Source organism: Nelusetta ayraudi, unplaced genomic scaffold (assembly GCF_046127955.1).
Source record: "Nelusetta ayraudi isolate G7.1 ecotype Tasmania unplaced genomic scaffold, CSIRO-AGI_Nayr_v1 ptg000039l, whole genome shotgun sequence".
NCBI lineage: Eukaryota > Metazoa > Chordata > Actinopteri > Tetraodontiformes > Monacanthidae > Nelusetta > Nelusetta ayraudi.
Genome location: NW_027466089.1, coordinates 2,929,341 through 2,944,095, shown reverse-complemented (window position 1 = coordinate 2,944,095; position 14,755 = coordinate 2,929,341). Strand labels below are relative to the sequence as shown.

General features: G+C 44.9%; 1 protein-coding gene and 1 long non-coding RNA gene across 2 annotated transcripts; both read left to right on the top strand.

The window, feature by feature from the left end:
• Nucleotides 1-947: 947 nt before the first annotated feature.
• On the top strand, nucleotides 948-2,563 carry LOC142892776 (uncharacterized). The gene is made up of 3 exons (XR_012927485.1): nucleotides 948-1,369; nucleotides 1,755-1,940; nucleotides 2,486-2,563. It is a non-coding gene; the product is annotated as an uncharacterized LOC142892776 (long non-coding RNA).
• A 6,109-nt stretch (nucleotides 2,564-8,672) lies between these two features.
• LOC142892608 (uncharacterized) lies at nucleotides 8,673-9,900 on the top strand. Its single transcript, XM_076032802.1, has one exon. The coding sequence runs from the start codon at nucleotides 8,673-8,675 to the stop codon at nucleotides 9,423-9,425; it is 753 nt and encodes a 250-aa protein (XP_075888917.1). The 3' UTR covers nucleotides 9,426-9,900.
• Nucleotides 9,901-14,755: the final 4,855 nt, after the last annotated feature.

The window sequence follows — 14,755 nt, the reverse complement described above, 5'->3', positions numbered from 1 at the left end:
TTTTCATTGCGTGTCGCTCCGTCCATCCAGCTCTCTATGAGCTTTTTCTTCGGCCACAGAGAACAGAAACGTCTGCATTTCTACGTTCGCCCGTGGTACAGTTTCATAATCTTTTCAGTTTTTAAGACGTGAAACTGTAAAAATCCACACGCGGGGCATTTAAAAAATGGCGGTTTTGGTCTTTCATGAGAGACTGCCTTTGGCTTTCGTCAAAACTTTTACCCAATCAGTGCCCTGCACGTTGCTACGTCACCCATACGGTGTCAGCTCTGCTTGCGTCGAACCCCAAGGAGGCAGGTACCAAAATCGTAACCCCTGGGACCGTGCTGGGGCTCGTGGAAATGCCTGAATACCGACCCGTACCGTACCGAGATGTTACCTAGAGCGCCTGTGGGTAAACGCCCTAATACAGTAACTCTCACACACTCTCACTACTCTTGCCAAATACCTGCATTTCTTATTTTATCTACATATTCAACTCCATTGTTATTGTATTAGTGAAGTGAATGAATGGTTATTTGCACAACAGAATAACTTGATAGAAAACAGAAGGAATGTTGATGATAAAAAGTTAATTTTCTTTATTGGATGTTACAAAAGTGCTTTGCCAGAAAAGATCTTTGCACAGCAGAACAGTGAAAGTATTCTTGTTTAAAAAGTAATGTTCAGAATTTGATGCCACAAAGAGTGATTTGCTAAAGTTGTTTATTTGAACAACATAAATGATTTCATAAATGAAGAGAAAAGTGAACTGAATGTGAAATGAATGTTAATGATAAAAAAAGAATGTTGGTTTTGATGTCACAAAAAGTGTCAAAGGTCAAACATTATTTGCACAGCAGAAATGCGTAAAGCTGGTGAGAGGAATGTTCATCTTTTATGTTGTTTCAGTCAATTTGAAAAAAAATATATAATATATAATATTTCGCCACGATTTTGTCTGGGGGGGCATGAAAACTTTCCTTCCTCCAAGGTGGGGGGTGACAGAGAAAAGTTTGAGAACCACTGGTCTAAAGGCACAGTGTGTAAAACCCTGCCATCCAGTGGTCAGATTTCAGATTGCAGCGCTCATTCTCTCACCCTCTCTCCCTCCCTCTCTGTTTCTGTAGTGTCAGATTCTGAAGTCGACATTTCACTTTGATTTTCAGAGTGATGACACCCTGGAAAAACTCTCCATCATTTATTCTCTATTCAGGTTGAGTTGCTGCAGTTTGTCAGAGCTCAGCTGTGATTGGCTGCTCTCAGCTCTGAAGTCCAACCCCTCCCACCTCAGAGAGCTGGACCTGGGTTGGAATCAGCTGAAGGAATCATCAGTGAAGCCACTGATGGATCTTGTCCACAGCAGAGACTATCAACTGGAGAGTGTGAGGTCAGTACTGGTTTGGAAGCAGTGGATGATGGTTCCAGCACCAAAGCCAGTTGATCCCACAGCAGAGGTCCAGTGTTCCCAGTCACAGTGTGAGAGGAGGATGGTGACGTCCAGCTGCTCCTCATTCATCCAACATCTGCTGCCAAACTGCTTCTTCTCTCAGTTCACCACCCAATTATTGATCAGTTCATCTTCATCAGGCCTCAGTATCAGTCCAACACTCTATGGTCACATGACTTTCATATGTTCCACACTTGACATGTGACTGAGAGTCTGCTTCTTCTCACCAGTCACTCCATCATCTCCATCAACAGTCAACATCTCTGTGATGATGCGTTCAAGGACCGTGAGTCCTGACTCCTGCTGTCTCTTCTTCTCTCGACAGCTGGAGGTGAGGGAGGATGAGGAGGAGAGTGAAGAGGAGAGCTCCATCTAGTGGTGGCTGACAGAACTACAACCAGTGGAGCTAAACAGCAAGCTGCACACACACACAGTGTGTGGGCGTGTCACGATCTTTGACCCCAGTGCAGCCTGGTGGCTGGCGGACTGCTTCTCCCTACAAGCTGCTGTGGTTACTGGGAGAGACGTCCCAGAAGCCACTGGTGGAGCTGAATCCTCAGTGGAAGAAGCAGGACTTGGAGATGGAGGCCGGAGCAGATGGTTCTCAGCATGAAGCCTCCTTTTCACTTTGGATCAAAGGTTCTGGTTGTGTGCCACCACTTTTAATGTTGCTCCTGAGCTCATTGGTTGTTCCTGGTTGGTTGAAGAATTTTCTGAATAAAGTTTTTGACAAATGTATTCCTTGTGTTGTTTTTACTCCCTTCAGTCTCCAGCAGGCCTCCTCGGTCAAAAGAACCGAATAAATCCACTAAACGTCGACCGTCCAATCACAGTTCAGCATGAGACGGAGTGGTTGAAAGCGAAATCTCATCATGTCTGAAACAACTGGAAAAAACCCAACAGACCATGAACACAGTGTGTTGTGTTTTTGCTGGGACAGAATCAGTCTCTGTGGCCAGTGGCATGTGAGACTGGATCAGTCACGTGAAGAAGGTTCATTAACACACAGTGCATCTGAAAATATAGATGAGGAAATAAATGGATTTCAACAGACAGTGTCAACTTCCTGCTCCGTCACTTCCTGTCATCTTTCACCAGACCACAGAGACTCTTTCCACTCACTGATACAATACACACATAGAAAATATACACAACATAGAATGTTGATTTTTTTTTTTCCCCCCTAATGTCCAAAAAAAAAAATACTTGAATTTGCTGGGATTTCCAAGCAAAATCCAAAGAAGAAGCATTTATTAATCCCACATTGGGGAAATTTGCAGTTTGTCTTTTTTTTCTGGGACATTTTTTTCCTCAAAGTCCTTGAATGAGGCTGAAACTGAGGTCAATGAGTGTCCTGTCATGGTTGAGACAGAGTGGAAGGATGCAAACCAAGACTTCCAAAGGACCAGTGAACCATCAGAAGGTTTGAAGAGCGGCCAGGTAGCTCACTGCATCATAGGAAGAGCTTTGAATGTCAAGGTTGCTGGTTCAAGACCCGGCACAGGCACACTGGTGTTTTGAATTCAAGAGGAGCAATTTGTCATCACAATTGAACAAAGAATTTTAAATACTTTAATAAAAGTTATTAAAAAGTCCTGTGGTAGCTTAGCACAAGATGGCGCTACTCTAAGCAAAATCTCAACATGTCTGAAAACCAGAAAAAAACACATATAACACATATAACCTCCTGTGTGACAGCGCGTCACACAGGAGGCGACAGCACAGCCGGCCAGCCAGCCACGCCGCTCCTGAGCTTGAGCTCTGACTGAGCGAACCACTGGACTGTTTTCTCTTAAAAGGTGATCGTTCTCCAAATTATTTAGTATCTTCTCAATACACCTATCTCTATCTGTTTGCATAAGCACAGTCGAAGCCATGGCTTCTCCCTCTCACCTCTCCTCTGTCCCTCCTCTTTCTCCTCCCGTCTTTTCTTGCTCACACTGCCAGATGATTAGCTTTAGCTCGTCCTCAATTACTGAGCACAAATACCATCCAGAGTTTTTACCAGAGACTAATATAACAGAGCACCAACAGTTGCTCACATTCTGTTCCACTCCTGGACACCGGAGTATCTGCAGATACCTGGAAAAGTTTTATCCAGGATACGTTTTCACCTCAACGGGCCCAGAGATGGGCCCACGCTGGTAAGTTTCGCTGTTTGCCGGACCTAAACCCACTCTGATCTAAGACAACAAAACGCAGCGGACTCCTCTTTGGCGCGTGTAAGTTTTCCACTGCGGCCCACAGCCGTAAACACCAGTAAAAGAGCTACGAGCTCCGCCGTTTTGCACTACACTGTTGCTGCCGGAGTTTCTTTTCTGGTTTCCAGATTGTCCCGCCTGCCCCCCGCATGGCTCCACTTACCTCCCCACACGAGTGTGACAGCTGCATCCACAAATCGCAGAAGATCGCGGAGCTGGAGCAGCGTATCTCCAACCTCTACTGGATCAGGGATGAAGAGATGAGGCTGGATTCTGTTGTTAGCCTGGGTCCTACTGGTCCCGATTCAGTCGGACTCGCGGATCTGGATTCAACCATCCCGATGCTCGGTCCCGGTTCCATGGACACAGATCCCGGGCTCACTGGCTCAGCTCCGGCTGAGAGATCGGCCCTAGCTCCCCAGCTCCGCGCCGACGAACCGCCTGCCGCAACGACACCTGGGCTAGTGTCTTCAATTCCACCACTTAATTCCATCCGGGAGGATACGTGGCTGGTGCAGGGGGCTAAGCCTAAATGGCTGAGCGGCAGTGCGAGGGCAGCTTTCACTTTTAGCCCCAATCCGAGGCTCCGAGCTAACAGCTCCACTCCCAACCAACAGCCCTGGTCCACAGTGCTGGGAGGGCGGCGGACGCGACCCAGTCCGTTACCTGCTCCGCCTTGTGAGCTTCAGATGGACAACAAATATGACATCTTGAGTGTTGAGGACTTCCCTCCCCTCCAAAATGACCATCTCGCCTCCTCTCTGACTGGTCCACTGCCAGCGGCCCGGGCTGTTGGGTCGTCTGCGCTGGAACCTCCAGTCAGGTCCGCAACCTCCACCTCTCGGCGCAGGTTGGTGAAGGAGGCTGCTCTCAGGGCGCGACGACGTTCTGGTGGCGCTCTGGGTCTTGTAGAGTCGTGCGGGACCCCAGCCTCCGCCGATGATGTGACAGTGTGGCACCAGCGCTCGGCCCCTCGTCCTCAGCCACTGTTTGCCCCAACCACCGCCATCATTGGTAGCTCCATAATTAGAAACGTCCGTTTCTTCAATGCCACCACTCATTGTTTTCCAGGAGCCACCGTCAATGACATTAAAAACAAACTCCCGGACTTGTTGCAGTCGTTCCCACACTCCATTAAACGTTTGGTCCTGCACGTTGGAGCCAATGATGTGCGTCGTCGGGAATCCGAGCTGCTAAAGTGTCACTTTAACGATCTGTTTGTGGCCCTGAAGAATTGCGGGATGTCAATCTTCATCAGCGGTCCTCTCCCGACACTTGGCCTCGGAGCAGAGCGGTTCAGTCGACTCCTGCAACTTCATTCCTGGCTCCGCGCCGCCTGCACCACCATTGGTTTTAACTTCATTGACAATTTTAATTTATTCTGGAATCGCCCGTCGTTTTACCGTCATGATGGACTTCACCCAAACAAATTAGGTAGCCGCACGTTAACCTCAAACATCCACGACACCATACAATCAGCGTCTCTCACACCTGCGTGACTGTCTTCGCGTCACACCCCCTGCTCAGTGCCGACCACTTCCTCTACGGAGCACCCTGTGGACATTGCCTCCTGCAGCGCCTCCCACAGGGCACGCTTCCCTAGTGCTGATAGGACTGAGCTTGCTACTGCTGTTCCACCAACACCTGCTCCCATACCTGTAATAATGAATCATCGACCATATAAACGCAACAAACACATAACCCACAACCGCACAACCCACGCTACAGGCAGACTTTCCCCCGAGACATACAGACAATTTGGTTTTAACAGAAGCAATCTTTTATATCCATGCATTTTATCTCCCCGTGGTCACGCGCGCACGTCTGGCACGACCATTAACCTGGCCGTGCTGAACGTGCGCTCCCTTTTAAACAAATCTTTTATCATAAATGAATTGATTTTAGATAATAAGTTAGATGGTATGCTTTTAACAGAGACATGGCTTGGCACAGAGGCTCCAGCTGTCCTCACCGAGGCTTGCCCACCAAATTTTAGCTTTTTATTTTTTATCAGGGGATGTAAGAGAGGAGGTGGAACTGCATCAATTTTTAAAAACAATTTAATGTCAAAGGAAGTTTCTTTTAACAGTTACTCATCATTTGAGTACCATGCTTTTGTTTTTAGCAGTCCACCAATTATTTGCATTAATGTATACAGACCCCCGCATTACTCAACTGCTTTTATCAGTGAGCTCTCCGACCTTTTATCAATCACACTGACAACTTATGATAGAATTTTAATAACTGGCGATTTTAACTTGCACATCGACAACAACTCTGACCCACTGTCAAGAGAGTTTTTACACCTTTTAAACTGCATGAATTTTAACTAGCACGTCACACGGCCTACTCACAACAGGGGACACACCCTGGACCTAGTCATAACCTATGGCTTGTCCACTGGTGTGTCCTCTGTTGTTGATCTGGCCGTGTCCGACCATTATTGTGTGTATTTTAACATTGCCAGTTTGAACCAACAGGAAGCCCCGGTGAGAACAGTGAGGAAACGCTGCCTTACCGCTGAGGTGGCTGCAAATTTTATTGAGGTTTTAAAATGCACTCCTGCTGAAATTTTACCTGCACCCTGTGATTTTATTGTTGAAAATTTTAATAGCAAACTTAAATCCACATTAGACTCTGTGGCTCCACTTTTAACAAAAACTGTTAAACCAAAGCAGCTTTTATCCCCGTGGAGACATAAACCAGAGATTTTAAAATCAAAAAGACAATGCAGGAGTGCAGAGAGAAGGTGGAGAAAAAGCAAACTCACTGTTCATTATGAAGTTCTTCGTGAACAACTAAAATGTCACAATAATACAATCAAACAGGCAAGAATCTCCCATTTTTCAAAACTTATCATAGAAAACAAAAATAATTCAAAGTATCTTTTCTCCACCTTCAACCTTTTAACTAATAATAATCTTAAAAAAAAACCCAGAGATGCTGTCTGACGCTCTCTGCGAGAACTTTGCAGGCCACTTCAGAGGTAAAATCGATGGCATCAGGTCCAGTCTTTTAGCACATCAAAATGTATCTTTTAATACATCTGGACTGTCATTTTTATCCAAGGAAACACTGGAGAGTTTTGCCCTGGTTGATGCAAGGACACTTGGTCGAGTTTTCTCCCAGGTAAACCCAACAACCTGCCTTTTAGATCCAATTCCCACATCACTTTTAAAGACATTTTATGGATTCTTTGAGGAACAGATTTTATACATCGTAAATTGCTCTCTTCAGACGGGTGTCTTCCCTGCTGCCTTTAAAACGGCAGTGGTGAGGCCCCTTCTGAAGAAGAGCAATTTAGACCAAACTATTCTTGACAATTACAGACCTGTATCCAACTTGCCATTTTTAAGTAAGATTTTAGAAAAATTTGTTTTTAACCAATTAAATTATTTTTTAAGTACAAACAACATCTTAGAGAAATATCAGTCTGGATTTAGGATGAACCACAGCACCGAGACAGCCCTTGTAAAGATTTTAAATGATATGAGGTGTAATGCGGACTCAAATAGACTCACAGTCCTGGTGCTACTGGATCTAAGCGCTGCCTTCGATACAGTAGATCACCACATTTTATTAAACAGACTCAGAAACCTGGTGGGCCTCTCTGGTGCTGTTCTTAACTGGTTTTGTTCTTATCTCACAGATCGCTATTTCTTCGTAAGTTTGGATGCGTGTTCCTCCGGAAAACATAAAATTAAGTGTGGGGTTCCCCAAGGGTCAATTTTAGGTCCAGTACTTTTTAATCTTTACATGCTTCCCCTTGGAGATGTCATCAGGAGACACAGCGTCACCTTCCACTCTTATGCTGATGATACACAGCTTTACATTGCTGTGTCTCCTGATGACACAGGGCCTATTGATACCCTTTTAAAATGTATTTTAGATATTAAGTCATGGATGGCAGCGAACTTCCTACAGCTCAACCAGGACAAAACAGAGGTTTTAGTTATTGGTCCTGAAGGCAAGATAGAGAAACTTTTACCTAAACTTCATAATTTTAAACCAACACAATCTGTAAAGAACCTGGGCGTAATTTTTGACTCTGAGCTTAGTTTTATTGCGCATATTAAAAACGTCACAAGGACGGGTTTTTATCATCTTAAGAACATAGCTAGAGTCCGCCCGTTTCTCTCCCAGGCAGACACAGAGGTGCTGATGCATGCTTTTATTTCTTGTTGGATAGACTACTGCAATGCCCTGCTCTCTGGTCTACCGAAAAAACTATCTGTAACTTACAGGTACTTCAGAACTCAGCCGCTCGTGTGCTTACTAGGACCAGGGGGCAGGATCACATTACTCCAGTTTTAAAATCACTGCATTGGCTCCCTGTGTGATTCAGGATCGACTTTAAAGTGCTTTTATTAGTTTTCAAGTGTCTTAACGGTCTTGGACCATCTTATTTATCAGATATGCTTTTATCTTATCAGCCCTCGCGGATATTGAGGTCCTCTGGAACCGGCCTATTAATTGTTCCAAGTGTTCGGACCAGAACCCATGGAGAGGCTGCGTTCAGCCACTACGGTCCGAAACTTTGGAACAGCCTGCCAGAGGGAATCAGGACTGCAGAGACTGTTGATGTTTTTAAGGGGAGGCTTAAGACTCACCTTTTTAGTTTGGCTTTTTAAGTGATTTATTTAATTTGTATTTTACTTGTCTTGCTTTTTAGCTTTAAAGCTTTTAGGATTATTGAATATTTTATCTTATTTTTATCTTTACTATCTTATTTCCTGTATATCTTTTTACTTTTTACAATCTTATAGTTTTTTAATTTAGTTTAGTTTATATTATTTATTTTATTTTTAATTTATTTTCATTATTGTTACTATTATTATTCTTTTAACTTCCTTTTCCTGTATTGTTTTTAACTCCAGTGTTTCCTTGTAGGGGGTCTCCTCACTGGGAGGGGTCTCATCGTTCTAGGGACCCTCTCAGTATGGATGATCCCCGTGGGTGGCTGTTTCCTACTCCAGGTCTCTCAGTGCCTTGCCATTTCAATTTTTATTGTGCTGATTGACTGACATTTTTTATGTATTTACATGCATAGTAGTCCTGTAGCTAGTAGGGTTTGCTTAGCTGGAGCAGAGCGTTCATTCGCTAGCGTAGCGTCGGAGTCTCTAGGTCCCACTAGTTCCCCTCCCTTCGCGGCTCCCGAGCAGCCGGGAAAGGTCGGTTGGGTGACTGTCAGGAGGAAGCGTAGCCTTAACAAGCCTGCCGGGCACCACCACCATTCTCAGCACCAGGCCCCCTCCGTCCATGTCTCGAATAAGTTTGCTCCACTCAGCAGCACGCCGACTGAGATTGACACTCTGGTGATCGGTTCGTCTATAGTGAGGCATGTTAACCTAGGACAGCCATCGGCCACAGTGAAGTGCATCCCCGGGGCCAGGGTGGGCGATATTGAAGGGCATTTAAAGTTAATGGCTAAGAATAAACGGAGATTTAGGCGGATTGTAATTCACTGTGGTTTCAATGATGCACGCCTGAAATCGTCCGAGGTCACTAAGTTAAACGTAGCTTCGGTGTGCGCATTTGCTCAGACCATGTCGGACGAAGTAGTTTTCTCTGGCCCCTTGCCAAATGTTAGGAACGATGAGATGTTTAGCCGCATGTCATCTTTTCACCGTTGGCTGTCAGGGTGGTGTCCCAATAACTCGGTGGGCTTTGTAGATAACTGGAAGCCTTTCTGGGGCAAGCCTGGTCTTGTTAGGAGGGATGGCATTCATCCCACCCGGGAAGGTGCAGCTCTCTTATCTAGCAATATAGTTAAAATTTTAGCTTCCACTCACTGACGCTCCAGGGTGGAGACCAGGCAACAGAGTTGTAGTCCTAAACGCTACTCTGGGCTTCTCTCACTGCCGTCCCCTGCCGTTAGTAAGTCCCCGAAGCCCTGCCAGTCTTTTCCAATAGAAGTTGTGTCGGTCCCTCGCACCTCCAAACCTCTTATACTGTGCAAATCTCCAATAGATCATAGTAACCTAGTTCGAATAGATTGTAGAAATAAGGGGGCCCGGTCGGAGGTGACTCCAGGGTCTCCCACAAACAAAATGGTGAAATGTGGCCTTCTTAACATTAGGTCTCTACATTCCAAGGCAGTTTTAGTTAATGATTTGATTAGTGAACATAGTGTTGATATTTTCGGCCTCACAGAGACATGGCTACGTCAAGATGAATATTTTAGTCTTAATGAAGCCACTCCTCCTAGTCATATTAATACTCATAAGGCTCGTGATAGTGGTCGAGGAGGTGGCGTTGAAGCTATTTATAATTCCAATTTGTTAGTCAATCTCAAGGCTCAATCTATTTATAATTCATTTGAGAGTTTAGCGATGTCTATTTCGTTGTCACCTGATAGGCAGGCAGATTCCGTTGAATTCATTGTTGTCTACCGTCCCCCCGGTCCATATTCTTCTTTCTTAGATGAATTTTCAGAGTTTTTGTCTACTTTAGCATTGACTAAAGACAAGATCATAATGATTGGAGATTTTAATATTCATGTTGACATTGAGAGTGACAGTCTGAGTTCTCATTTCAAATCTATCCTCGACTCCTTAGGCTTCCTTCAAGTTGTGAATGTACCCACTCATAAGCATAGTCATACTTTGGATCTTGTGCTCACTTTTGGACTTGGTGTAGAGCAGCTGACAATCTTTCCCCGAAACGATGTTTTGTCTGACCACTTTCTGATCAAGTGGTCAGATTCTAAGATTAAGATTCTAGTTTTAACTTACAAAGCTCTTCATTCTCAGGCTCCTTCTTATATTAGGGAACTCATTGAACTTTATCATCCTCCAAGAGCCCTTCGCTCTGAGGATTCAGGTCTTTTAGTTATCCACAAAATTTCTAGAGTTAGATCAGGAGGTAGGTGTTTCAGTTTCCTGGCACCTTTATTTTGGAACCATCTTCCAGCCTCGGTGAGGGGGGCAGACACAGTTAGTTTATTTAGGAGTAGACTTAAGACTTTCCTTTTTCTTAAAGCTTATAGTTAGACTCCATCCACTGTCAGTTAAGCTGCTGTAGACTTACGCCGTGGAGGGAGATCTTTCGCTCCCGTTACAGGGATTGTTGCTCTGTGCAGGCGGAGCCTCTATCACTCTCCTCACCCAATCAATCTTTTACTCTATCCACTCTGTCCAAGCTCTCATTATGCTTTGTACAGAATGCTCGATATGCATGATACTGCCGCAGTCTCTGTGTCCCCGGCAGGTGATGACCACTGCGCCAGGAGCTGGATTGTGCTGTCCTGGGGGTCTTGCTGTCATCGCTTCATCCCACCACCACGCTTAAGACCTGGACTAGTCCTATCGGCAGATTGTCCATCGAGCTAGGCTCTTGCCTTCCAAAGCATGGACACTTACACTCCACATGGACAGCAGCCTTGAATTATTTCCTATTCTTTGTGTTTATATCCGTTTTGCCTGGTTGGTGTATCTGTTTTTCACTCTGTCCTGTCTGCCACCCTGGCTCACTCTGCTCCTTTCTCTCTTTCTCTGTCTCTCCTCTATCTTTCTACTTCACCCCAACTACTCATAAGCAGATGATGGCCCTCTGGAGTCTGGTTCTGCCCTGGGTTTCTTCCCACAGGGGAGTTTTTCCCAGCCACTGTAGCATGTTGCTTGCTCCGGTGGCCCGGTTGGTTCTCTCTGATTGTATGAAGCGCTTTGAGACGCCTTTGGTTGTGATTTAGCGCTGTACAAATAAAAGTTTATTACTATTATTATAAATATACACAGATAAAACCTGGTCATCTGGTACCATGTGGGATTTGAACCCACATCTCCTACAACCACAGTCTGAGGTTTAGCCTACTGAGCTAACCACCTTGTTAGCCTGAGGACTGTGGAGGTCAATAGGTCACCCTGTTCATACAGCCTATTATACAGCCCACTGCTTCTGGTAAACACATGACTATAAACTCATTATATTATACAGTGACCTGTATGTGATTGATTTGATGCTGATGATCTTCTATTATTCATCACTGATGAGGAAATGAGTTGAAGAGTCTTTGGTTTTGGCAACTTGTTGTCCTTTGTTGTGTGTCTGTGTCACTGCTTGTCAGTGTGTGTCAGTGTGTGTCTGTCAGTGTGTGTCAGTGTGTGTCAGGTGAAGCACTGAGGCCTCTATAGTTCTTTGCTTTTGTGGTGAATTCTTCTGGTGGCTTCGTGTGATGTAGATGTTGAAGGAGTCTTCACTGACACAGACTTAGTTGTATATAAAAACTGGTTTATTTGCAAAGAAGTCAGAAGTCAGTCAGGCACCTAGAAAGCCTGGGGATGTCTCTGGGCCAGATGTGAGCAACTCCGATGATCCTTTGTTCACATCACCTCTTATACCCCCCAGCAACCAGAGAGGAAGATGCTGGGAGTGGAGGAGAATGTATACATTCCATAGTTGCACCCCCAATGGCCATCTGGTTTCAATTTGGTGGACGTTGGCAACAACAAGACCATATATGGACCCTGACGTCCTTAGGGAAGGAGTGCAGCAGCGGGTTCACCGCTGAGTTCACATCAGGCCATATACATAAGATCACATGATGTCATATACATAGATTCAGATACTACACTGTCTCAGCGCTGAAGACGGTCTTGTGGGGAGCAACGCTGACTCCTAACACAGAGGTCACAGGATCAAATCCCATGTTTTCCCTGAGATACAACTCTGCTAACTAGCCAGCTAGCTCCCCCTTCCTTCTTTTTGAATTCAATTTTAAAAGAGTGAGCAGAATTTCCTTTCCTCTTAATTGTATCTAAAAGGCTTCAGCTCCACTTGTTGTGTTGCACTTGTACAAAGTGACTGTGGCTGTTTGTTTCTCCTGCAGAGTCCGGTGTTGAAACGCACCAATGTCAAGTCACTGCTTTCTATTGATGTAGTGACATCCCTCCACAGCCCTCAGGAACCTGCTTAGCAGGTTAGCAGGTTAGCTCAGTGGGTTAGCCTGCTGACTGTGGTGCTGGAGACCAGGGTTCCACTCCTGGTTGTTGGTTCAATTCGCAAGCAAAGCCTCTTTTGTTCTCTTGCTACTTTGAACCAAGCCCAACCCCAACACTAAGTGACCCTCTAATTCAGGAGTGGGCAAACCGTTTGACTGGTGGGCCATAATGGCTTCTACAATATGACAGAGGGGCCGCTTTCTCATTGGAGGAAAAACATAGCAGGGGATATGTAGAAAACATGTTGCTTTAATGGCAATTAAATAATGAACACAACAAAATAATTGTTTTCATTATTTTCTATTTCATTACCTAATGACTATTAACCCTTTAAGCGCCATCATTTTTTCAAGAAAATATTCAATTTTAATATCCAGATTTCAAATGGCTGTGACTTGAAATTGGTAAGAGATAAACCCAGACTGTAACTTTTAAAAATCTTCAGTAAACGCGAACTTTTTGTTTGTTTGTTTTTGTATTATGTCAGATGTCTGGGGTCTGTATGTCAGATCCCTGTCTCCACAATACCCCACAACCTCATCAAAATGTTTTGTCCACTTTCGATAATTTTCCACATATCTCAAACAGACTCAGCCATCATCACTGGAATTTACAGGGTGACCGCGAACATCCCTGCTGCCTCCACCAGCACTGGCTGGGCGTTTCCTCCCACAGCTTCTACCACGTTGATCACTAACTCAGTGCACCCTCCGTCACCATTAGCGGTGTTTTGAGCACTCCTGCTTCCCCCACCACGTCCCCTCATCCTCATTGGTCGATTACTCCCACTACACCCCGGCCACGCTGAGGCGAAGCATGTGCTGCATAGTGACTGTCGTGGCGCATCGACTCGCTGCCGCTGCGTAAAGACGCACCGGCAGACTCGCTCTCATGGGACGACTGAACATCATCGTCAGAGTGCGAATATTCCTCTTTGTTATCTGAGTCAGACATTACTTGACAAAGTACTTTGTCAACGAACAAACCTCTCGGCGATGTATTCTTGGTAAAATTTGCTGTCTTTCTCTCCGCTCCCACTACAACCACTTCCTCGTCTCCTCGACTGAGGCTTTCTCTCTATTTATACTCCGAAATCTGAATATAAACACCCCCACAAATGCTGCTCAGATTGAAGCCACAGGTATCTGCCATCTCCTGGTGAAAAGTGGTAACTACTTTCAGCACCATATTTGCCTCTATGGCCTGTTTAATTCAACAATGACGCTTGTTGCAAGTTTGCGACCATGGCGCCTAAAGGTTTAATAAAATTCCTTCAAGTTTGGTGGGCCTGGTTGGAAAGTATAATGGGCCGCATATGGCCCCCGGGACGTAGTTTGAGTTCCAACCTGGATCCTCTGACATAATTCCTCCCTTCCGAACAGGCCAGAGGTGGAATCATCTTTATATGACCTTCCGTTCCTGAAATATGCGTCTTTGACCTATGAATTTGATCTTTGACGCGGTTCCAAACGTCTGACCCCTGATTCAGTTGTTCTGTTAGAATCAGGCTCCCTGAAACTGGGAGGGTGGGCGGAGTTTCAACTCAACAACAGGAAGGTAAAGTCAGTGAATCTTGGTTTGAACAGTGCCACTGATTCCTCTGGCCCTGCGCTTTTCAAAGCCTCCACTGGGGGGCGCCAGTGGACTGCAGGGGAGGCGACGGTGAAAACTGTGGCATCATATTGAAAGTGAAGCCAAAGTTGAAGGATGAAGCGGTGGGAAAAGCAACAGTGTCCATAGTGATGATGAAAGTCTCTGACTACAGTTGATGTGTTGACGATTTGATTGGAGGAATTGCACCAGCAGCCTCAGAATGAAGACATTAGTTGACTGGAGAACTGGAGGAGGTTTCAATGGATTGAAAAATATGTTGAAAAACACTCAGATATTTATTAGAATGTGTTTCAAAGAGATGTTAAAGCATGCAGATGATAAAATGTGTTTAAAAGAAAGACAATTAAGATCAAACACAAAAGATTATTAAAATGTTATTAAATATACACGTTTAAGAACATTCAAATGTGAAAGATGTTTCCAAAAAAATACACATGTATACAACATTTATTGTTGGAACCTTTTTTTAATATACAAAGCAATGACCTTGACCTCTGACCTCTGACCCTGACCCGTCTGTTTCTCCTGGTTTCATTGGTTGTGGCTTCATTTGATCAGTTTTCAGATTTGGT

Excerpts from the sequence above, each read along its gene's own strand:
- LOC142892608 (XM_076032802.1), top strand. The coding sequence starts at position 8,673 with ATGCATAGTAGTCCTGTAGCTAGTAGGGTTTGCTTAGCTGGAGCAGAG.